The sequence below is a fragment of the Astatotilapia calliptera genome, chromosome 18 (assembly GCF_900246225.1).
Source record: "Astatotilapia calliptera chromosome 18, fAstCal1.2, whole genome shotgun sequence".
Classification (NCBI taxonomy): Eukaryota; Metazoa; Chordata; class Actinopteri; order Cichliformes; family Cichlidae; genus Astatotilapia; species Astatotilapia calliptera.
The window spans coordinates 3,542,629-3,568,513 of record NC_039319.1 but is presented as its reverse complement, the minus strand read 5'-3'; the positions used below and the strand labels follow the sequence as shown (position 1 = coordinate 3,568,513).

Sequence of the window (25,885 nt, the reverse complement as noted above, 5' to 3'; positions counted from 1 at the left end):
GAGCCGTGCTAACGTTAGCATCCGGCGGTATATAAACAGCTATCACAATAACTACTGTAAACTCCCTCGGGATGTAAAAAGGTCTGCACGAGACTGCCAGAACCTCCAAATCAGGAGAACAGTGTGTGTGAATGATCCTGCTGTTACAACACCACTCGTTATGCACGTAAACACATAGCCCCCCTCCTCTGCTTTTACCTGAGTTGCTGTTTCTGTCATGCCGGTGTAGCGTGCGGCCTGCTAACTCGACTGCAGCGTCGGGAATCAGCGGGTGAAGCCACGTCTCCGTAATAAGAATAATGCTGCAGTTACGTGCAAAGCTTGTGTTGGCTATCTGTAGCTCCAATTCGTCAAGTTTGTGGGTGATGGATCTGGCGTTCGATAGGAAAAGGCTCAGAAGTGCTGGCCGGTGTGGATGTTTGCGTAGCCTAGCGTCTGAGCCCGACCGGCATCCCCTCTTCTGCTTTCTTTCCCTCCGTCGCCTTCTACGCTTGCTGGGCGGGCAGACCATCCACGGTGACCCTGGCGGTCTCGCTATCTCCACCAGGATGTTGCTAAGGCATTGGTGTGTGTTACGTCAGAATAAAAAGTAAAATTACTGCACTGAAAGTCAGCCTCCAACGATCAGGTTAAACTTAAATGCACCAGGATCGGTTTCCATTTTTTCCTGGAGGGCAGCTGATGCTAAGATAATGCCAGAAGAGCTTTTTAAAAGAGCTGACTTTAACATTTTGTCAGTCAGAGCTGCTGGAAGAGGTGGAGGCAGAGATTCAGGGTCAGGCTAAAGGCCAAATGCTGGGAAAAAAACATCTTTGACAGATGAATCAATACAAGATGCAGCCACACCGGCAACAAGCTTTTTCCAGAAACATTTAAAAGCTGCTTGTTCTGCAAAGTTTGTCCCTGGTGGCCACCGTACAACTAAGAACCAATTAAAGGAAAGCAAACATCTCACAGTCTCACTGTGATGTTTCCCTTCTACGGTTTTCGGGCATCACATCAGTTTCGATGTATCCTGTTATCATCACATTTCTTTCTCCTTTCTTCTTCTCTCATTTTGGACACGTCTGTCGTTTAGAGTCACCTTTCTGAACACCTTCCGTTTTCACATTTCAAACAGATAACAGTAATCCAACATTAATCTCGTTAAACGCTGACCCCAGAGGAGAGCGGCGAGAGATGCTGGCTGCCACTCCGGTGCTATGAATAGATTACCGCTGGGAGGTAATCCTGGCTGAAATCATCCTCGATGTGAAGAATAAGCTGTAAATCGCCCTCGCTCTGAGCTTAAAACCTCACTCAATATGCTCTCAGACTCAAACAGGGCAAATGTTGATGCATATCACACCAGCTTTGGAACAGCAGGAGAAATAAATACAGCCAGCTGAGGATGATGCCTTCAAGGGGAGAAAGATATGCTTTTTGGAGAACTAATGGGCACGACGAGCAGGGATCTGGCTTTTATCTGCAGAATTTTAAAAACACATTTATGATTGAGAAAACTTTTAATAGCATTTAGATCCAACAAATATCCATTTTGGAGCCACGAAGTGCAGCCAGCGTGTGTTTGCTGCCTGACAAATTGTACAAGAATAAAGTTTGACAATTATAATTTAAAATAAAATAGGATAGAAAAAAGCAGAATAGCCACTTTATTGTGATTTGGGACATACACCAGCACATCAGAACGAAATATCGGTGCATTCAGCCTGATGTTGAAATAGAAATACATCTCAGAATATAAATCAACATAACTGAGGTGAGTAGCTGTCTGCAGCTCCTCACACACACAGAGAGGAGCTGACGAGCAGATGAACAGCTTCTGTTTGTGTCAGTGCCACAAAATATAAAACAGTGAGAAGCTGACAGCAGCATCCCCTCGCGTGACCGCAGTTTGCAGGTAAGCGGTGAACTGCTGCTATCATGTAAAGAAAAGCTGCTGACTCTATGCTATTAGCTTCCTCCGTGCTACGTTAGCTCGCTCGCTAGGAACCAGGAAAGAAACAAAGAAGAAAACAGAAGCGGACTGAGCAGACATAAATCACCGACGCCCAGTGGAGCTGTCCGAGTCAGCGTCACAGCGACAGCAAACCCAACTCCGATCGTTGCATGCAGAGCAAACTGCCTTTTTAACAATCGTGGCCCATCCCATGTTGAGAGAACAAGTGCTGCTGTTAATGCTTCAGCCTGTAGCTTTTATCGGGCTTGTTGTAGTTAACAGGACGAGTCAGCGATAGGTGCCACCTCCAAATGCAGTCTGGCATCCCACTTCCACTCATTTGCCAAAGATTCACACACATTATCCAGTTAAGTTAGCTAAATACAGATGGCATGTAAATAAAACGTTAACCATAATATTGCTCTTTCTTGTTGTTTCAGGTCACTCCTCCAGAGAGACGAACTGCTCCAAGAGAAAAGGTGTGTTTGTTACATAAACCTGAATGTAGGTGTGGGAGGATCTCCTGATTCGATGAGGATGGATGGGTCTCTGCGCTGAGACCCGGCAGTGATCATCCCTACAATGTGTCATCCTTAACCTCCAGCAACAGCACAGGAGAGGTTTCAGGGTCAGACTGCCCACCACGGCGTCCATCAAATTCATCAGCTGGTGTCTTTGTGAGAGATAATCGATACGCCTCGTCTTTTAACCTCCTGACCCAGCCCCGAGACACAGCTACGCTTAATTAATACGTCCACGCACAGAGTGGGAGGGACACTGGGAAAAACAACACAGACAGTAGCACCAGTGTTACCTGTTTATTACGAGGATCAAACATCCTGAACCCTGCTCTGACTACTAGCGATTTCGCGTTTTCTTTCGTGAGTAAATGGATTCACCAAGAGTTTCAGAGAAGTTGACCTCTCACTTGGATTCTGAGGTCGACGTCACCGGGATTTAAAGCTATCCGAGATGTTTAGTAGTTACACCCAGGCCTATAAATTGTGCACTATCTATAAAAATGACTGTAAGTCTTAAACAGTCAGCGCCATATTTTTATGTAAAATCAAATGTGAGGTGCCAGTTTGGTCTGACCTGCAGCCCTCTGCTGCATGTCTTCCCCTGCTTTCCGGGGGGGGGGGGATGTACAGAGGCAAGATTGCAAAGGTTGAATCATATTTTGTATCCATGTCCTCCTGCTTACCTGCCACAGGGGCAGCTTGCTTCCTTCGGCTCCTCCTGGAGAGACACCGAGGCTTTCCAGACCTAGTTGGAGAGACTTCATCTCTGCAGCATGACCTGGTCCACCCTGGGGTCTCCTCCAGGTTGGTTGTGACCAAAACAAAACTGCCTCCTTTCAGTGTGGAGGAGCAGCAGGTCTACTCTGAGCCCCTCACAAACAAACAGCCTCCTCTTTCCTTTTTTTGCATGAAGCAATAAAATGACTAATTGTTCCACCCATGTCTATAAACTGGAAGCTGTAAAGCACTGCATGCATCAAACTGGGGCTTTTAGTTTTCTGTATCTTTCTGCAAGCTGCAGGTGAACTGCCTTCTGTTGACTTTGAAACTACTGGTTTGGGGTCAGAAAAACTCTTTGATCAGAACCAGAAAAGCATCATGGACACACTGACAAAAGCACATTCTGCTCACACTCTGCAACTAGTGTCCAAAACCCTTTTTGAGTTTAAAATTAATTAAAATTAATGTTTTAGAATTGCTGCCTTACATTTACCAGCCAAGATATAATAACCAGTAATTAGGTTCAGTCAGCAGTTCAGACGCAGGAACACAAAGAGAAGCCTTCATTGAGATGAATGCCTGGCTGATAATGGAGGCAGGAATAGGGTGAGTGCTGACTCAGCGTTTGGCAAGAAATTAGAAATGACTCGCAGGTAACTCTGAAGGTCGGTGTGCAACACTCTGGAGCAAAACTGGCACGTTTCAGTTTAGATTTCAGTGAAAGTTTAGAAAAAGAACAAACTTCAGTGAAATGGAGTAAAAATGAAAACCTCCCATGTTCCCTGGCGGCACTTTCAGAACTGGCTGTGCTGCTAGTGTGATTTATCAGGTCAGGACACTCTTCTGGCACTTAAAGTTCACAAAAAAAGGTTTAAGAGCCCGGAGCAGAAAGCAGAGAAAGGAGGAAATGAGTCGCTACGAGGTGTCTTTTTTTTTTATCGCTTCGTATCGAGCCAAGACTCAGGGGCAGTAATTCTTCCAGACAAACTATTTCATTTGGTCTTACTGAGGACGAGACCGGAGGAGTCAACAAGGTGACAAACGGTGGCCGAGGCCAAAACTGCCTCCAGTGAAGTTTGTTATAGGAAATGAGCCAGAGCAAACATAAAGGTCTTCATTTTTTCCTGTCTTTAAACAAACCTGAGCAAAGACAAAGCAATGTGTTATAGCTCGTATTAGTCTGCTGCCTTGAACCTCTTAGAAAGTCTCTCAACTACAAGGCTGTGCTGCTCTCTGTATAAACCGGTTCTTGTGATGCAAATTTCCAAAACTATGTTCACACATTTCTGTCAAATAAAGAGGTACGGGTTACCCCAGAAACTCTGACCTTTACTGGTCCAACTCTGGGTGTTTACAGAAGCTTTGCTGACACATACTTGAAGCAGCTTCTTGACGGTTGCAATGCAATCGCATGGCAGGATGCTGTAAACGGATCGAACTTCAGTCAGGAGAACAACTGAGATGATCCATCCACAAAGAGGTTAGTCATTAATATACTGCTGCGTGGGCTGGGCTGTAGTTACATCGTAAGGTTTTAAACTGAGCTTTAAAATGATAAAAACCGAGAGAGACAGCGATCACTGACTGTATTTAGAGGCTTGTTCTGATTAAACAGAACAAAGATACAAAACATTAAAACATGTTAAAACCTCGACAGCCTTAATAAACACAGAGTAGTTTGGACCCTGCAGCAGGGTTCATCACGTCATCACTTATTTGGTTATTACCGTTCTGACATAAACGGTAGTAACCAGACCGAAAAGCAGCGCACATTTCAGTGCTTTATTTCGGTGCTTTTTTTTCCTGAGCTGTGGTACACTTTAGATTCTAGCCAATCATTTTACGTTTCCGAGGATAGTAGGCGGGGCCAGGTACGTACGTTCTGTTAGAGCAGAGCTACAGATTAAGTGCTTTAAGCTGATACTGTGATACTGTCAAAGGAGGTAACACCTCAAATCCGATGAAACACCTGGTGACGCATAGCGTTTTTTTTTAAAAGCCGAGAAATGCGCCGTATTTGATAGCTTGCTGTGAGACCTCACACCGAGCACATCTACTGCGGATGTGGTGCCTGTTATCGGACCCGGAGTTAGCAACATCCCCCAAAAACCCGAAGAGGAGAGTCCTGGCCCCTAGCCCTGCCAGTGTAGCAGAAATGATGAGGATGATGATGTAGCAGCAGCCGTTCTTCTCTGCGTGAGTAGCTTAATGTTGTTCGTGTGTAATTTACGTTGAGTAGGCTAACCACGTTATTACATTAATGCATGTAAGGTGAACTAGCAAACATCATCATAGCAACATGCGGCTGTCTTCTTGTTTGATGGCAGATACTCCCTTCACCCTGGACAAAAAGGCTAAAATGACCAAAGAAAAAGTGGAAAACAGTTAAACATGAGAGGTTTAGGACAAAGTTTGTGTTTTTTCCATTGTTTAAGCACTGCTTCCAGCCAAGAGTGATACCATATATGCCCCATAGCTGCAGAAAAGGCTAACATTGTTATCTTTTTACAAAAAAAACAGCTGAACATGAGGTTTTTGGACCAATTTTGTGTTCTCCATTCTTTAAGCACCGGTTTGAGCACCGTTTAAGCACCGGCACCATTTCAAAAGTACCGGTTTGGCACCGGTATCGGATAAAACCTAAACGATACCCATCCCTACACTTGACCCACATGCAAAAAATGCAAATTAAGGACGTCTTAAATTATTTTACAAGAATTACACTCTTCCCTACTTTAAATAGTCCCCTCATCTTGTTTGAACAGTACATGTGTAATTACTTTTGCTGCTTTCTAAGTTGATGGAAACCCTTGAGTTCAGCGAGCATTGCAGACAGAGCAATGAGACAGAAAGACTGTAAAAGCTTTTGCTTCTCAAGTCATTTTTAAGCAACGCCTGGAAGGTCACTGCACAAGAATGCCACCGGAAAACTGTGCCATTAAAAGCTCAAAAAGCTGCAACTGATGGCCCTGATCCTTCATCAAATATTAAGAGAGGCTGAGTGCAGTGTCTGGTAACAACAAGATTGTCTGAGATCAACCGCATGAAACCACCGAGGAGGGTGAAAGGGAGGCGAGGGGTGGCTGGGGGAAGGCTGGAGTCAGTGATTCGTCCCTCTGTGCCCGCCTGCCCCACACCCCTCCTCCCTCCAAAATATTTTTCAGCGAGCTGAGTCAGTCGGAAGACGCCTGACTGCACACGGAGGAAATGTCTGCAAAAGCAAAAGAAAGAGGAAAGCTACAGATGACAGCAACACTTATGAGGTCACTATGACTCCACATAGCAGAAATTGTGTCTGGATCAACATGGCTGCCCATCACTGTCAATCTCTTCGGGGGTTCGGAGAAGCAAAGGTTCTGCCCAGAAGTTCAGCCTGTGGGAATCTACTGTATTAAAAGCTACGAGGGTAAAGGGCCTCTGCATAACATCACTGTTATTAATGACACGAGGCCCTGAACCGCAGCGTTGCTGGCATACAGTGCAAGCTACCGTCAGTCGAAACAGTGATGAGACTCTCCTGTACTGTTATCCTGAAAGATTATACTGTATGTACTATACTGTGAGCCACGTATCTTGTACTGCAGCTGGGAAAACGGTGTGTATACTGGATAGTCTGTGTCAGGGAGCAAGTCATTTGTTGATGTTCATCATTAATGAGCTCAGATCCTCAGATAACATTATCGGGTGTTTCTAAATGTTAAAACTGGGAGCAGCGATGTGTTGAGGCATCTGGGGGCTCGCAGAAGTCTCACATACTCAAATATTTCATCAAGATCCATAAAAAAGAAGTCATCTTAAAGCAGTGGTTCCCAAACTTTTTTTGCTAGGCCCCCCTATGTTTTACAAGAAAATCCCCCCCCCCACCCCACCTAACACCCCCCACACAAACACAAACACATCCTCCAACCACACACACCCATGTTTTGTTTTCAAACTCCACTGCGGTTTATTTCACACCTAAACATTCAGTAAACACAAATACAAGTAATCTGCAATAAATTACAGGTAGTAAGAAAATAAACTACTAACTCTTTTACGCTGCGTCCGCACCTACACGGGTATTTTTGAAAACGCAGCTGTTTCTGTGCGTTTGGACCTTTCGTCCACACGTAAACTGCGTTTCGAATCACCGAAGATTTTTTTAAACCTCCGTTTTTGCGTTTACGTGTGGACGAGGAATACAGAGTTCGTCACGCAACGTCAAAGGTATGTGCCTTTTTTCACGTCAGCTGTCCGCCACGTTATTGTTTACATGAGATGAATTGCAGAATGGCAGATAGAGACAAAATACTGTTAATCTGACTGTCTGCAGTTTTACACGCTTACATATACACACGCAGTTACTGTCCCTCCATTTAGAAAAGCAGAGGCGTCACGGTGTGATTATTTTACATGTAGTTGTTTTTTTTTCCTGTGTAATAATATTCAACATTGCTATTAATACATTTTTCAAAAAATCCCTCTGCAAAATGGGTTCAAAAACATAAACAACTGTTGGATACTGTTTGTCCGTGATTTGAACAAATCGTGGCAGGATCAGCCTGATGTTATTGGTATCCCACTGTAACTTTACTGTATAAAGAGCTCACATCTCCAAAATGTCAGGAGTAGTTAGTCATTACAACAAGTGTTTGTGAACTACAAATCAAGAATGTGGGATCCTGTTTGTCCATGATTTAAACAGCCCAGCGCTGCTCCCGACGAAGGGAAAACCAATTCTGCAGGGAGACCTACCTCAGCACTTGTGCAGGTGAAGATTTGCTTCACCATATTTTCTAGTCTTTGGCTTAGAATGAAGTTGGTTTGGAAACATATTCAGCGATGCTTCATCTCCTGCTTTGCGTTTGTGTGAGCGCCCGTGCTAGCAGTGTCCAAGCCTTGTTTTTTTGGGTTTTTTTCCCTTTTCATGCCGCGCCCCCCCTGCAATGGCTCTGCGCCCCCCCTAGGGGGCGGGCCCCACACTTTGGGAAGGTCTGTCTTAAAGTATATTAACAACAAGTTGGGGATGGGCTAATTTTTTAAGGCACAATAGAATTCAGACAGCATTTAAAATGTGAAAAAACTTGTCACATAATACACATTTAAATATGTATTAAATGAGTTCACACATCTGCATTAACATATCCATCACCTTCCTGAAACTTGCCAGGGGGCATTCCTGGCTGTTTTTGGGAAAACAAAGATGGAGGTAACGGATGAAAAGACTCCACAGAATATCTTCCATGTTTTCCAAGTGGAAGAATAACTTTTTATAAACATCTTTTCAAAGGAGCTTTGAAGTAGGGCTGGGTCTCGTCACGGATTTCTATAATTGATTTGATTCGATTTCAGTATCAGTACATATCTATATTTTTTATCATGGTAGAAGCAAAACAGCCGAAGTAAGAGGGAATTTATGATGATGTTTATCAAATGTGAAGCGTAGTTTCGATCGTCTTTTGCTGCTGGTTCAGTGAATTTTGGTCAGAGAGTGACGAAACCTGCAGCAACAGAATCTGTGAGCTGTCGGCGTGTCTGTGCACGTGCCGTCGGGTGAACGATCCACGCTTTGTGTTTACATCTTTGTGAGGATCCGTTTACCTGCTCTTTAATCGTTTGCTTTTTTAGCTGTTTGGTGGTTGTTGAAATACTTCTGTCAGCTTTTACCTGAGATTGTGGCATTTCTGGAAAAATACATTTATATTTAAAAATTCAGGATTTAATGATTTGATATCACTTTATTCAAGCTAAAATCGATTTGAATCAGCGAAATCTATATTTTAAACCCACCCCGATTTTTAAGGCAATCCATATTGCTCATTTTGGTACCTTTTTAATATATGAACATTATATATCTTGATATAAATATGTATTGATATATATAATCTGGTCTTCTGTAATGGAAATACAAAGATTTACATTTTTGTTTAAGGACATTTGAGGATGACTTCGCTTGTTATTCATACACCACTTCATGACTTCAGGCTGGACACAGACGGCAGAGCCGATCCTGCTTCTGCTGTCAAAACCTTCCAACGAGCCACCGCTGGCACCAGATGAATAACCACCTCAATCAAGCGCACACAGTAATATACAAAATGACTGCGTGGGGGTAAAACCTGTGATTTATTTCCACGTGCAGACGCAGCTGTGAGAAATTACACTTTTTCCCAAACAGCTTTTATTTGGCGCTTTGTTTTTATGTTGTAGAAAATGGGTTGGCTCAAATCGGCGGATGAGGTCGTGATCAGCCAGTGGCACCGAGATGCAGTCACAGAAAACCTGATCAGCGCTTTCTTACGTAACGCCCAAAATCAAAAATGTAAATGAAAGCAGAGAGAGATGAAGCCAATGTCTTTGAAAAGGGTTGTTAACATTCAAAGCCTTTTGAGTGTTCAAACAGACAAAAAATTCTCCTCTCAGGGATAGAAAATGCATGCACGTTGTCTCGGTATGAAATCCAAACTTCTCTATCTCCTCCGTGCAGCCGGCGCTCTAGGTAAGCTGACTTTGACCTTGAAAGAGGAAGCTGCAGCGAGCGGGAGAACAGCTAATCGGCGGGTACGAAGCTCTCGCTGTGTGTGTGTGAACAGAGAAAATAAGACACAGTGCTATTGACAGTTTTATAACACTCTTAGCTCCATGCAAACTCTTCCCTGACACCCAAACACACACATTATCATTCACATGCATGCTCCTTCACTGGCCAGAACAGGCTAATCTGTTATTTACTGATGCCCCTGTTCATTTAACAGCAAGAAAGAAGACTAAATGACCTCTGCACAAAGGCAGCTGTCAATACAGCCATGATTGGAAAGCCAGAATTGGGTCTGCTTGGAGTCTTTTCAGCGGGGGGGAAAAAAAGCCACGAGTCGATATGAGTATATTGTTTAGACAGTGAGAAGATGGGGCATGACGGTGTGAAGGTTTTAAGGGAAAGGCAGCAGTCAATACCACAGCCTTCGACAGGAGGGACACAAAGGATGTGGGGCCAACAGGGGCCCAACGAGACTCTAAAGAGACCGAGGTGGATCGATGGAAGTTGTTTTGAGTCTGACAGAAAGATTCAGTGGTGAATAGTGACAAAGAGACTTTTGGAGACTTTTAAATCCCTCGGTAGCCCCACCCTAAAGACTAGTAATAAATAACTAGTAAAATCATTTGAAAAATTAGCATCATGTTCTATTCACAAGGACTTGAAACTAGCGACTGAAACCATAAACATGTCAGGAAAGTGTTTACTCGAGTCAGAGATCAAGTTACAGGTGGGGTCATAGATTTCTATACATTATGATTTTTTGCAGGATTTGCCCCCTACTGGTCATTAAAAGAATTCAGTTTATTATATGCAAAGTTTTGTGTCCTCATTTGTCTTTAACATAAATCAGCACGTATCATAAATCCATCCACCAGACCACTTCCTACAGTAAGGATGAGATGCTCTCATAACCACAAGCCACCTCACAAAATGTCCTCAAAAGCCACTGAAATGTTTTTGTACCTATTTAACTTTGTGCTTCTGGCAAGTGTGATAAATCCTCAGCTTCCTTCATCCAATCTCATTCCCTTATTGTCTCTTCTCTCTGTATAATTGTTGATCTGGATTTTATATTCTGTTCACAACATCCTCGCGCAAACATAATTAATAAGAGCAGATTAGCACCACTTGAGTTCAGGATGTTAAATTTCACAGCGTGTCGAGTCTTCCTAACCCCAGGAGTTCAGTATGAGCCGTCCTAATCCTCCCTCTGCTGCTGCGTCCATCCAGCTGCACCGCCACCACGTCACTGCAGCCGAGTTAAGACGAAACATGTTAGGCGCCGATCTCAGAGGTCAACTAATACAAACTCGCCACGCTAAACTAATCCATCCGGCCCGCTGACTTTCCAGCGAGATAACACTTATAATAATGACACAAGCTAAGACTTATCACAGTATGAGTGGAAGCTAATTAATAAAGTCATTATTGAACTTCAAAAACACTCCTGCATGTCAGTAACTCAGACTTTCATTACACTGAGGCAGAAATCTGAGGGTTGAACAATTTAAAGTCCTGTAAAGAAAACGATTAATTTGTCTTTTGGCGAGATAATATGTGATAAAAACAACGCCTGTTGACCACAGGTTTGATCACTGAGACACTTAATGAGGCAGTAAAATAAAACCAAAAACAAGTTTGATCCAGATTACCATCATTTTGTAGCTTGCAACTTTACGCAAAAATTATTTTATAGAGCTACAAAATAACTTCTTGATTATTTTCTTGAGTATTGAGGAGTTTTGGTTTGGTTTATTAAAACCTCTTCATCACCATGTTTTTGCAGTCTTCATGATGTGTGCTGCAGGTCTTTTTGATGTTCTTCAGTTTGTTGTGTTTGTTAGTTTGCTTTGTGCTTGTCTTTCAGTTTCTGTTACAATGTTCCTTTCCTGTCTCCTCTCTGTTCCCTGTGTGTAGTTACGTTTCTGTCAGTGATGTTCCCTTCCTGAGTTCTTCCTATTTTATTTTGGTAGTCTTCTGTCTCGTGGACATGGTATTTACTTTCTCCCGTCTCCTTTCCCTGATTGGTCCCAGCTGTGTTCCCTGGTGTTTTTACCTCCCTAATCACCTTGTGTGTCTTGATAACGCTTGTTTCCCATAGTTCCTGTTTCCTGTGCGCACCGCTCCCAGCATCTCTCTATGATGTTTATTCCTGGACTTTGTTTTTGCTACTTAGTGAAGGTGAAGTAACCATGGTAACTTCGCCTTCAATAAAAAGGTTGTTTTTAGTTGATACCATCTTGCCCGTGAGTCTGCATTTTGAATGATCTCCTGATTCACTAATCTGACAACATGTCTTCAAATATTGTGAAACCCAAACAAATTTAGCTTGATGATAAAAGAAACGTAAAAAAGTATCAAACATTTGATTCTCATTATAAATTGTGGCAAAACAATTGCTACATTATCTTTTATTAACTTTTGACTAAATAACTGATTGACAGTCACTGTCGCTCTGTTTTGTGTTTCGGTGGTTAGGGAGTGAAAGCTGGAGCGATGTGTTTGCATATATATACAAAAAGATCCTATAAAATCATTTAAATGATAAGTTCAGTGACTCGATGATGGCAGCTGAATGATGAGGACATGCACCGCTGCACCCACCCAGTCTTCTAACAGGGAAATGAAAGACTAAACTTTCAAAATAAGAGCACAGGGACTATTCACTTGTAATTTACTGGCCTTAGTGTAACACTCAGCTGAATCTAAAATAAAGCTAGTGCTAAATCTGTGCAGTTTTTTCTTACTACCGCTCAGTATGTCTGATATACCTCTAACTCATGGTTTCTTAGAAATCCCAAGAAGCTTGTTAATCAAAGAAATGTTTTTCTTATAAGCAGTGGATCAAGCTAAAAACATAATGTGATAAACATGTTATAGTATTGCTCCAGAGTTACTGAAGGGGGATAAGTGATTAGTGCAACCATGACCTATTGACAGAAGTGAATGGAAAAGCTTTCATGGCCTGCTGAGTCTATGAAATATCAGAGGTTTTATTGAAAAGTCATTAAACTGTAATCAATTACTGCAAAGCATAGCATCAGCCTCTGAATCCAGCTTACAGCAGCCTCTTTAAAACTATCGACCTCCGACACAGAAAAAGCTCGCTGGTTCGGTGGCAGCGAGCAGAGCGACAGCTGAACCGCGCCGGGTGGGGGAGCTGGGAAATGCACCCTGAGCTACACAACAACAGCCAGTCAGTGCAGCCTACAGCCAGCTGCACAGCTTTAGTCAGCTACACAGCCACACAGAGGCACGAGCATTCAGCAGCTCACGAGGTCGAGCCTGTGACGGCTGGTGGTTCAATCCCTGGCAATAAGTACCAGGCCATTTACACCAGTGGGAAGATAAGGCCTCACACGAGATCACATGAATCTCACTGAGCATGCTCAGAGAGCTTTAATGCTGCAGCACTTAGAATTCCCAAAAAGTCTGTGAGCTACTATAAGTGACAAATTTAAGAAAACGAAATCTTTGACCCTTCAGTGAGGCTCTGTTACGCTGTGGGTTGGGTCCACTACGGTCACTGCAACATCAGTACAGTCATGTTCTGAGTGCCAGCCTGTATCCTAACACCTTCTTTAGGGGACTGTGGACCCATGCAAAGCTGGACGGTGAAACCTTCAACAGTGATAAAAAACATGATCAACATAAAGTCAATGGAGCTCATTTCATCCACGTTTTGACAGACAACACAAAAGGCCAATGATAATGAGAACAGCGCCGTGCTGAACCAATCGTGTGGTTGGAATAAAATCTCAGGAGTAAAAGAAAAAAACCTTATGCCTGAAAAAAAAATGTGATTTTATTTATACGGTTATATTTATCGATATCGACTGATACTAAAAACATTATTGCAATAAGAGTTTTTTCCCTATCGACCAGCCGTAGGTTCATCCCTCCAGTAGAATTCCAGAGACGCATGCAGACCATGCGCTGCATCCAGCGACTGGACTTTTTAAACATCTGGCTGTTATTCTCCTACTGTTGCCTTTGAACAAACCAAATAAAGATGACCTTGTTTTATTTCAGTGTCTCTAATGCATTTGCAGTCATTTATGACTACATTTATACTACATTTGTTTTTAAAACCATTTTCACACATGCACCCAAAATCTGCCAAACATTACCGAAAGGGGTGGATGTCTGGCTAGTCTTTAACCCGCCAGCTCTATAGCACAAAGCCTGTGAGATACTAGATTGCACCAGTATGGGAATGGTAAAGCTAATATTCCAGTGCATCAGAGCATTTGCTGCTATCGAGTGGGTGACATGTAAGCAGGTAGCTCCCTCACCTAAACCAGTATTTCCAGTAATTCCTGGGGTAATGTCACTCTTTCCAGGATGCATATCTATGTCAAATCCGAACAATAATCCCTTCTAAGTTGGGCAAAGCCTCACCTATGATCAAATATACATGCAAGTCTCTGTTTATAATTTAGATGTATTCTGCTAACAAACGGTCAAAGAAGCTCACCGAAGAATTACCCGAGAAAGATAATTCAACGAGCTCTAAAGCATTCAAACACTGAATGGTGTCATCACCATAAAATGCCAAAGATTCAAAGCATTTAAGTTAAAGTCAAATCTAAAACTGTGAAAATTACACACATATATATATATACCTGTCCAAGCTAAGGAGTCCAAACCACACATACACAGTTAGTGAATTCATAATGATGGACAAAAGCAGGTCCGCACCATCGGCAACAAAAAGCCAATTTAATGATCGACTAACTGTTTAGCTCAGTTTTTATTATACAAGAGAACAAAATGTGAAATTAAAAAGAGCTCAAGCAACAACAAAAATACGTAATGATGCTTATAAAGCCTGAAATACCCGAATCTGACAAAGAAGATAAAAAACAGTTTAACATTAATCCTCTTTCCAATACTGAGAACTGCTGAGCTGAGAGCTAACAAACTGTGCCACATTGTACTTTAAAGTGCAAATCATCACCTTATTTCAAATATAGTGGTTTCCCTTCGACTGCTGAACACAGAAAAACTTTAAGAAGCTGCAGAGTTTGTGTACGATACGTCCTTGACAGCTGAATGTGCCTAACAGCACGATAGTCATCGATAGTAACGAATCCAGCTGCAGTCAGTGAAGCAGCACTGATGTTCTGACCTGAGTTTTTACTCTTTTCTGTGGTAGCTTTGAGTTATAGCAGAAAACTTGACCTCTGACCTTGAGGTTGAGGTCACTTAGTTTCAAACTTGTCCGAGATGTTTAGTAGTTGAACCTGGGATATCAATTTGAAGCTCCTATGTCGCCTCATTCTCGAGTTATCTCATTGACAAACTTGGCTTTCCACGCCACCCGCTCATCAGCTCACCAGCAGAGTAACAACAATACCCCAGCAGCCTTTTTCAGCCGATGGGTAACAAATATGACTCCTCAGCCGAAGTCATAAAAGGTAACAATAAGCCTACAGGCTACAGATTTGATGACTTTCTTTCCAGCATCACAGCTCAAGCTGAAATAAACTGTGAGTGAAGCTTTCAGAGCCCCCTCCCCCCGCAGCTTATAACAAGACAATATTGTGATTTTTAGCAAAAAATTACTGGAAAAACTGTTTTATCCTAATCATCTTGTTTTCATTATCGGAAGCCAAAATCTTAATTAAAATTAAAATCCAATTAATCTCCCTGCCCTACTGCAGGGGGTATGTTCAGTTTTCATCTCTGAGTCAGACTCCATAAACTGTCTAAGCAAGTTTTACTGGGAGCTGCAGGGAGTCCCATGTTTCCCCAAATCTTTCCAACAGAGGTGAAGACAGAAAAGTGAGCACAGAGCCACAGTGGACACATTATAAATTAACCTGAATTATCCTTCCAGACCAGAGACACGCTGTGTGTATGCGCTTTGATCTGTAGCTTTGGGCTTCATGTTGTGTGTTTGTTTCTGCATAACCCTAAAATAATGCATTTCAAGACCAAGTATAAGAGCTCTTCATCGAGTTGCCCGTCACATGTTCGTCTACGCTCCTTTCAAGTATTACAAGTCACTCTGGGAAATCTGCCAGACATGAAAGAGCTGACGGCTGATTTATAAAATATATTTCGTAGCTAATTGCTGATGTGAGGAGCTAATTCTGAAATGAGATGTGCACAGCACTCGAGAGCATTTCACACTCATCTTAAAAGAAATACGTCAAGTCAAAAGAAAACACATCTGAGAGGCTGTGTGACGTTTTCATCAGACCGAAGACTCATAATCACAGGCAGTTAAACTCACTGAATAATCCACCTCAGGTGAGAGCGTCTACCAGCGCACACACAACCATCTGCAGCATCTCTGTTTTTGCTTCTTTGATGTTTGTTGTTGCTCCTCACTACACACTTCGAGAAAACACACATTTTTTTTTACAAAGGAACCTATTGTGATAACAATATAACACATTGATAACACATTGCATGAAATTTCCAAAAGCTATGCATCTTTCAGACTTTTAAACAGCTGATTCCTAAAATAAAGCGTTATTATGATGGCCAGATTAGTCAAACCAATGCTATAAAAACAAAAATCATATTATTTGCAGTATAGCAACATGACTCCTGGACTGACACAAAGGTTTCTAAGAACAACAAGTATGTAAATTATGCCGTTCTTACTTTATGACAGTTCTCCATAAAAATGATTCCCATTTACAAATCCAAAGCGAGAGACTTTAAGCTCTGCGTTCTGCTTTTCCTGGTTTTCTGTCATATATAAACTGTTCCAATGATGGATATTAAACCAAGTTTCAAATAACGAGGAAACTGAATCAAAGTGAGCAAAAAAGCAGCTCAGGATTCAGACTTTTTTTTTACTCTTGCCTCGGTATGATGTCATACTGAATGGATGTCCCTAATATGATGGGAGCCAATCAGAAATGTTGATCTAGCGGGAGGGTGACGTCCACGAATGGACAAAATGGGCCTAGAAACGAGCAGAGCAGGTCGTCTGTAAACCGAAACCAACAGTTCAGGGACGTCTGCAGGATGTGGAAGAAAACCTCTGACCAACCCAACAATTTATCTCAGCGCTCACACGACAATCCTCAGACTCTGTTAGCACCAAACAAACCACGTTGTCAGAATTCAACTGATGAATAACAACGCTGACTTGAACTTTCACTCGTGACAGCAAACAGGAAGAAAACAAAGCACAAATGGACGGCATTTAAAAGCTTTTTTTTACTGAACACACAAAGTGCTGCAATACAAACCACATTCACTTCTTCACACTGCATTTATTATAGTAGAAATACACCACATTATCGTAGAGAGGCACCAGTGATGTTAGGGCCAGTTTCTGAATGAAATCATTGGCTTTCTGATTAATGGAAAACACTCTCGATACCTCCTGAGCTTTTCAACGAGATAAAAGAAAAAAGGGAGTCAAATATTTTAGTGTGCAAACCATGCAGTGAAAGGTTTAACTTGCAATTATATCATTTCAGCACATTACTGTGGATTACTGCAGGGTTAGCACTTGGTCGCCAGTACCAGGACACACTCACTGACTGCTTTGCATCAATTCATAAAATCCCTAAACTTAAAAAAGAAAGTTATCCCTTTGCCTGCATAAATCTCAAAATAACAATTTAATCCTGCCAAAGAGGTTCAAGAAGCTTCAGTGGTTCAGATTATCTGTCTGACTGTTTGTTAGCAGGATTACCAAACGTTATGGGCAGATTTCTGTACATTTTTCACCAAAATTATGATTGATTTCATTTGGGAGTCAAACTGGATGTGGAGCCTGGACATTTTGGAACGATTCTTTACTGCAGCAACATGGACCCAGCTTTGAGATTTGAAGGTTTTTGACTGTATAGGTCACAACAAACAAATAAGCAACTGATTTGAAATTTCCAAAAGCAGAACAGGAGGCAGGCTCCGCTCCTGCGGAAGCAGCTTCCTGTTTGGGTTCAGAAGACACCCTGTCTACTTTTAAGATCCAAACTTTTAATTAAATTCAATTAAATTGGTTCAACTTTACATACATATTTTCAACAACATTCGCCTCAAGATACTTTATATTGTAAGATAAAGACCCTGCAAAGTTAGAAAGAAAATCCCAACAATCAGTCAGCCCCCTATGAGCAAGCAGTTGGGAAAAAGTGGGAAAAAATAATTCCCTTTTAAGAGGAAGGAACCTCCGACAGAACAGAGGCACCTATTTTTACCTGCCTATGATTAATAGTTCTGTTTATTGTTTGTCGTTTCTTCATCAACCCCCTACATGTAACAGCAAATAGCTAAAACAGAGTTCTTCCTCCCCAGTGTCGATGCTCATATTGTTAGTGTTGTCTGTCTTAGATTGTAGAGTCTTTACCTTATAAACACAAACACAAACTGAACTGAAATAGAATTTAAGTTTCAGTCTGTAAACCGAGAGCCGTGTAAAGCAAAGATTCCACAAAACGAGCTGAGAAATCAAATAGTTGAGCTGTAACATCTCCCTCCTCGAGGGAAAGTTCAACGACAGGCCACTAATGGATTACAGCAACATGCCGCTCACTCTCTCGCCATCAATCAGATACTAAGTAGCAACAAAACTGCTCAGAATCGTGTTCTGCTTCATTAGCTTGCGTTGTTTACTTCCACATCTGATGATCAGCTCTTCAGTCGATGTTGACAGACTGCTGCGGTTATTTGAAGCTTTCTGAGAGCTCTGTGTTCATTTCTTGGTGCTTTCAGGGACTCAGACATATATGATGATGGTGCCATAAGACAGTCTGACAATCAAAGGCAAGCACATTTAGAAATATCACCCTCTCGGCTGTTCACCTGCACACTTCCATATGAAGCATCTGACTCTAAAAGACCTCCTGGAATTTGATGCATTTTTACCACAAAAGATTAAAGTTATTGTTTTCACCCGCAGGGGGCGCTAAACCTATGTGGAGCTCAGCTGCATTTCAGGCCCTCCTTTGTGTGTGTGTGTGTCTGTGTGTGTGTCTGTATGTGTTGGACAGCTCCTGGTGCTGAAACCTGCAGCACTCTGAGGCAGTCACACCAGGCTGCTGTCACAAACTGACGCATTTCATTATTAAAACACGAAAAAATCAAACCACCTGAGCCAGAGTCGGGGAAGCACAGGCGACACAAAACATCTCAGGTAAATTCACACCTGGTCGTGGAGTCTACGACTGTAATTGTGCGCTCTAAAAGACGGGAAAACACACGTGCCAGCTGCACATAAACTGACTGTAGGTTTGGAAAGTGAAACATCATCACACAGCTGAGAGTTCCGGTAAATATCAGCGCTCCGTAAAAAGATAAAGTTTCAGGGAGGAGAAAGAGGAAGATAAAGCAGCTGCTTCGGGCAAACGAAAGAAGACAGAGCAGAGGAATGGAGGAGACGTGAAAGCAGGGTATGTCGAAGGCTCACCTGGTTGCTGGAGAGCTGCACATTCTTGGAGATGAGCAGCTGGACCAGGATGTGAAGCCCCGAAGTGAACAGGCCGGCCAGGATGGCCCAGGTGAGCGGCAGCGGCAGCATGCTGTAGGTGGCGAACAGAGTGAAGAGAACGTACCCCACCCCGTCGCCCAGCAGCCCGTAGCCCAGCCCTGCCGCCAGGATCTGCGTGGCCATTGCCACCCAGGTGACCACGCCGCTGTACTGCAGGTAGCTGTGCGACGTGGTGTCCTTTCGCACCACCACTAAGGCACAAATAACAACTTCGATGCCCGTGAAGAAGCCCAGGAGCGTCCCCTTGATGGGGTCCATGGGGATGGAGGCCAGGGTGAGGTGCAGCACCAGCAGGGTGAGCTTGGTCACCACGTCCAGGATGTTCATCACCACCACCGACTTGCGCCTTTGGCCCAGGAAGTAGCGCTGGTACAGCCGCTCCAGGTCGCGGGACTTGAAGGAGTTGCGCAGCGTGGGGAAGATCACGCCCCGATACGTGTAGCCCCAGTTCAGGAAGAAGTCTGAGTTGCTCGGCGCGCAGTCGATCTGCAGGAAGCCCAGGTCGCTGCTGGCGCGCTCCGGGAACACTTTGGTCCCGCCGTTGTTGTGCCGGTCTCCCACCGACGTCCGCCCTGCCGACTGCTTCCGCGCCCCTTGGCTCGGGTCGTAGGGCTCGTCCGGCCCGATGCCCTTCACCCCTCCCCCGCCCTGCTCGTGGATGAAGCGCTGCTCGGTGATGTGCCGCACCGCGTTCTGCCACAGCAGCCGTTTGGGTCGCGCGCTGCCGCTGCTGTTGCTGTTGTTGCTGCTGCTCGGGGTCTTGTTGATGGTGTACAGCTCCTCGCTCGCGCTGGAGCATCGGACCTCTGACAGCTCCATGGCAGCTGCCACCGCGCGCGCTGGTCCCGTTTGTCTGTGTGTGTCTTCGCCGCACTGATTACAGGCTCGTAACCCACCCTTCCCGCGCGTTAAGGAGCTCGGCGATTTTGGGGGAGACAACGTCCTCTCGTGCGCACTGAACTGGGGGCGCGTGCTTCTCTCTTGGGTTGGAGGTCATTGTCGCGCGAACGATTCCAAAAACGAAAAAAACCCGCACAGAAATCCTACTGGAAAGGAAAAACATCTCCAAGATGAACCGCGCGCATCGTCAGAAGCGTCTCAAAACAACAATGACAACAACAATCACCGGGTGGCGTGTCCAAGCTCGAGCCACCAACCGTCCGCACCATCGGGGTGCCGCGGCAATCCAGGAGCGGGAAAAACGAGGCGGGGATACGAGGAGTGCACGCGGCACAGAGACCAGATTTCCAAATGGCTCGTGCGTCGTTGGCACAGCTCGGTCCGCTTTACCGTGCCATGGCTGTCCTATCTGCGCCTGCAGCACGAATATTCACATTAATTCCAGTCTTCTGTCTTATACACATGCACACACACACGCGAGTACACAGATCCAGACAGCGGTGAGGTCAGCAACTCAGAGAGGAGCAAAAAAACACGAAAAAACATCCAAAAATCTTGTTCTCTTAGAAACTCGGCGACGACTCAGAAATATCAACTTGTTGTTGCGCGCGAGACTCCAGATTAAAGTCGAGAGCGCGAGCCACTCAACCCTCCTCAGGCCTCCCCATCGAAACGGGGGGGGGGGATGCAACACCTGGCTGTGAGATCTGAGAGAGCCGCCCTCGGTCACAATCCTACCCGCTTCTTTCTGAGAGGACGGCGCGCGAGACGGAGAGCGTCTCCATGGGAAGCGTCCAGTAAATAATGCCTTCTGCCTCCGCGTGCTGTGCGCGCGAGGCTGACAGAGAGCGAAGCCTCCTTCCTCCTCCTCCTCCAGTTCCTCGTCCTCCCGCGAGCCGTCTCTCTCCGCGTGAGACCTCCCGGGTTTGGCTCTTTCTCCTTCTCCTCCTCTTACTCCTCCTACGGTGTTTTTTTTTTTTTTTTTTTAAAGGGCGTGCAGTAGCACCCGCGTGGAGTTGATTTGCAGAGAGCGGGAGACTGGTCAGCGAGTTGCACCGGGGGGCGAGCGTGTCAGCTACGCTCCAGTTTGACGTCACACCTCCGCGCGCGCGTGTGTGTGCGCTCCCCTCGTCTTAACCGTCCCTATCATCCCACGCTCTTCTCCTCCTTTGTCTTTTTTCCTTTCTCTCCCCTCCATTGTCTGCCCCCCTCCTTTTACTCTCTCTCTTCTCAGCTGCCCAAATTTGGGATTAAACGGTGTCGCTTAAGCATAGCCTACACACTGTTTATGATTTCCCTGGGCTGCTCTGTAGCTTCCTATTATCCTCTGTCATATTTACATACTGCTGCAGTGGAGGAGGCTCGTTTTAGTCCAAGCCTCAACCTCCAGGGCTGTAAAACGAAGCCAGTGCAGAAGTGGACTGCAGTTCCTCTTACGGCCACATGAGGCTGGATCCCAAAGTGAGTCGATCCCCACTGACTCCCATGTTAAAATACCCATTGTTACAGCTAAAGTAACCATATTTACAGCAGGCTACAAAATACACTGTAGCACGTGTAACTAAGTTCACCCTATATAACAACCAAACGGGGCTAGAATCTGTTTAAAACTCACTCATTTGGATTCAGGAGTTAGGAGTATCTTTCGTCACCTCCACTAACTGAAGCCACTGACTGTAGTTTCTTGGGCATTTTTAGTGCAGCTATCTGTCAAATATTACAGCGTGCTGTCTTGATCCATGCTCAATCATCCAGGTAAGGAAATCCCAAAAACATGATTGTTTTCATCTGGCTCAGGAGGTAGAGCAGGTCATCTACTGATCGGAAGGTTGGTGGTTTGATGCCTGGCTCCCCCAGTCTGGATAATAATAATAATAATAATAATACATTTTATTTAAATAGCGCCTTTCAAAGCACCCAAGGACACTGTACAACAGATAAAAACTGGAAATATACACAATGATAAAAATAGAAGATAAAAGTTAAAAACATACAGAAATTTAAGAATAGGCAATTTTAAACAGATGAGTTTTGAGGGTGGACTTAAAAAGAGAGAATGAACTAATATTTCTGAGGTCCGGGGGTAGGGAATTCCAAAGTCGAGGGGCAGAGCAGCTAAAGGCCCTCCCTCCCATTGTGATCAGACGAGCAGAGGGAACAGAGAGAGAAAGAGAAGATGAAGATCTGAGGCAGCGGGATGGGAGCTTCATCTGTAATAAGTCAGAGAGGTACGGTGGAGAGAGAGAATGAATAGCCTTGAATGTATACAGAATTATTTTAAAATGGATGCGAAATTTGACCGGGAGCCAGTGAAGTTGCTTCAGGATTGGGGAGATGTGGTGGGTAGAAGAAGTCCTAGTAATAATACGGGCAGCAGAGTTCTGGACACGTTGGAGCTTGTTGATAGATTTTTGTGTAAGGCCAAATAATAATGAGTTGCAGTAGTCAATTCTAGAGATAACAAGATTATGGATGAGAATGGCAGTGGCGTGAGGTGTGAGGAAGGGGCGGAGGCGATTAATGTTACGGAGTTGGAAATATGCTGCACGTGTAATATTATTGATATGTGAGTTAAAGGATAATGTGCTATCGAGAATGACACCCAAGCTTTTCACCAGTGAGTTATTGATGGTGAGAGAGAAATTGTTAATTCTGGATAGCAGTCGTTTAGTGCCAACCAGAAGAAGTTCCGATTTATTGCTGTTGAGTTTAAGAAAGTTGGAGGAGAACCAAGAATTAAGTTCAGCTAGACAGAGGATGAGGGAGGGTGGAGGAAGAGTAGAGTCAGGTTTGGTAGAGAGATAGAGCTGGGTGTCATCGGCGTAGCAGTGGAACTGAATATTATATGGATGACAAATATCCTTGGGCAAGATACCTGCCCGAACATAAGACAAGGAAAATGGTGGTGCAGAGGCAAGTGATGTTTTAACTGCCATAAATGTCAATATTCTTAATTTATTGTGTTTATGTATTTTATTTATTTCCTTTATTTATTGTTGTTCCTTTTGGGGTAGGAACTAAGTTACATTCTGTGTTGTGCACAGGCCCCTTAAAGTGATGCAAAGGGCAGTCAAGAAAGCATGTGCAAAGAAGCTAAGTCACAAATCCATCTTTGAATGAATAATAATAATAATAATAATGGATTGGATTTATATAGCACTTTTCTAGGCACCCAAAGCGCTTTACAATGCCACTATTCATTCACTCTCACATTCACACACTGGTGGAGGCAGCTACAGTTGTAGCCACAGCTGCCCTGGGGCAGACTGACAGAAGCGAGGCTGCCATATCGCGCCATCGGCCCCTCTGGCCAACACCAGTAGGCAAGTAGGGTAAAGTGTCTTGCCCAAGGACACAACGACCAGGACAGAGAGCCGAGGGATCGAACCAGCGACCTTCCGGTTACAGATGCGATTCCCAACCCCCTGAGCCACGGTCACCCTGCCGTGGCCCCTGAAGAACCGTGGTGTTGTGTATTACCTGGAGGGAATGACAGGCGTAAATAAAAAAATGAATCTTCAGTGCCCGTTTGCAAACACCAGGATACACAAAGTCCAAGGAACTTCACAGGATGAAACAAACTTGAGTACAAGAAACTTAAGGAAGCCTAAACAGGGAACTCGACAAAGGGAAAGACAAAATAAACTACGTAGCAGGGAGTGATTACACAGTTACACACTGGTGTGAACCAGGCACTGACAAAAGAGCAAGGACACACACAGGAAGTAAAGACAAACAAGGAAAGCAGCCACAAAAATACGCTAGAACCAAATAAGAACCTGGAGCCATGACAAACATGGGCTCTTCTAATCTGGTAATTTACCTCTCCTGCGCTCTGCCTCAGGTCCATAACTCGTCCCATGTTACCTGGCAGACTCACCTGGCCTCCAGCCTCTGCTGAAACCAGACTCCAGTCTGCAATGATCAAACTCCTGTCTGTGCATCATAATAAACCTTTTTAACTAAGTTTCTATCACTGCCACTTGCAGACCTCTCCGTCATACCACATGACCTTCATCAGCAGAGTCTGCATGAGTGAAACTGACAAAGCTTATGAAATAACACAACGAGCCCTAAAATCCCATTAAACTCACCATTCAGCTGTGACTCCTCATCGCTTTCTGATCACTAAAGTACTTTTGATCTTGATGGTGTCTCCTGAACTATGGTCAGAGTTCCTTCAGCTCTACTGAACCTGGCTTCATTTATGAAGCTTGAAATGTTCTTTGAGGATTTACAGTACAATTATCTGACAAATACATGGCTTGCTTGTGTGGTTAATATACCACAACCCTGTGGAAGAAGTCTGTGGATCAGTTTTAGTGAGTGAAATTCCCGCATGTTGTTATTCTGTCACTTACCTGTCACTTGGCAGGTATTTGCAGGTGTTTGTACCTCTACAGTTTGCTAACCAAGCTAGCTATCTTTAGCTAACTACAAATTGGTATCATCAAGGCAAGTTTATTTATATAGCACAATTCAACAGCAAGGTGATTCAAAGTGCTTTACAGAGACATTAAAAACAAAAACAAATAAAAAGCATGATTTAAAATGGAAAAAAAAGAAAGGAACAGTAGATAAAATCAGTAGTTAAAATGTAATAATCTCTGACAAAATAATAAAATGCATGAAAAGAAACAGATGGTTGTGGATCTTGTAGGCTTTAAAACGAGGAGCTCAGACACCAGTAGATGATATTGTGGTGGCTGCGTCCATCTTTTATTTACAGTCAACACTGTATATGCAAATGTGCGCATAATATGACAGCGAAAAGGTTATACTGTAACCTGTAGAGGTGCAGGTCTGTCATTGTGTGGTGATGTGGCTTAGTTTTAGCTTAAATGAAATTTCCGTCATATTTTGACACTGCTTATTATTCAGTGATTCATTTTCCTTGTAGTTATTAAGTAAACAGAATTTACTCGCTCAGATTGTGAACGAGCAGAGACGCAGTATTTAGTGTTTCCTCTGATGTTCGGCTTCATTTATATGCTGCAGCTCGTCTTCGTGAAGACGTGGGAACTGCAGATTTACATTATTAGTCTTGTTTTAATCCCTATCAGTTCTGACGCCTACTTCTGAGGACAAATAAAGGACACGTTGAACAGTGGCCGGCTCTCACTGGCACTCGATATCATTTGGTGAGATTCTGTTTGAGGAAGGATTTCAGTAATTCTCCTTTCCTGGGAAAAAAGAAGCCAGTGTAGAGACAAGGCGGGCGAGGGGAGGGTAAAAATAGACTGAATAGCAATGAGGCAACTTTTCTCCTGCCCTGAGCCATGTGTGAGTCAAAGTAGGGTTTGCTTCTCCTCATAAGGACCCCATGCAGCTCCTGGAGGTTTAGCGGGGAGTAATTTCACCCAATCTGTGCGGCGAGCTCCGGCGAGCCTGCTTCTCTCGGATAAGGAAAAGTGGGACAAGATATTCACACACAGCAGGAGACCACGGAGTCTCCAGCGTGCTCGTTTCCCTCCCCAATACTCTGACTACTTTTTGGGCATTTTCACGGCGCTATGACTTAATCTGAATTAATCTCACTTTAACAAGCGTCCCCTTGGCAAGACAATGAGTAGCGATGTGTGGAGGATGACTGTCAAAACATCTCTGGGGAGTTCTTTCATAATTAATTTGAAGCTTGTGATTAACATGCGAGGGCCTCCCAGGCTCAGATTAGATTCATTCTCAAGTTATTTTATGGACGTTTTACTTCATATCAGAGCAGATTTGAATGAGCCCCAGATTAAAGATGACTAATATTATCAAGCAGGAGTTTGTGGTGCGTTTATTTGTTTGATGGTTTTCTTCCATGTTTTTTAATGGCTGCA

At 43.8% G+C, this 25,885-nt stretch overlaps 1 protein-coding gene across 2 annotated transcripts in view; it reads right to left on the bottom strand.

Annotated features, from left to right (window-relative positions):
* Positions 1 to 21,297, bottom strand: part of adcy8 (adenylate cyclase 8 (brain)) — a 125,074-nt gene extending 103,777 nt beyond the window's left edge. Inside the window, exon 1 of one of the 2 annotated variants that reach the window (XM_026149144.1) lies at positions 19,080 to 21,297. In XM_026149144.1, coding sequence (XP_026004929.1) covers positions 19,080 to 19,979 — 900 coding nt within the window. In that variant the 5' untranslated portion in view covers positions 19,980 to 21,297. The remainder of the gene's footprint in view (positions 1 to 19,079) is intronic. The other variant, XM_026149145.1, reaches the window with a different exon arrangement.
* Between the last annotated feature and the right edge of the window lie 4,588 nt (positions 21,298 to 25,885).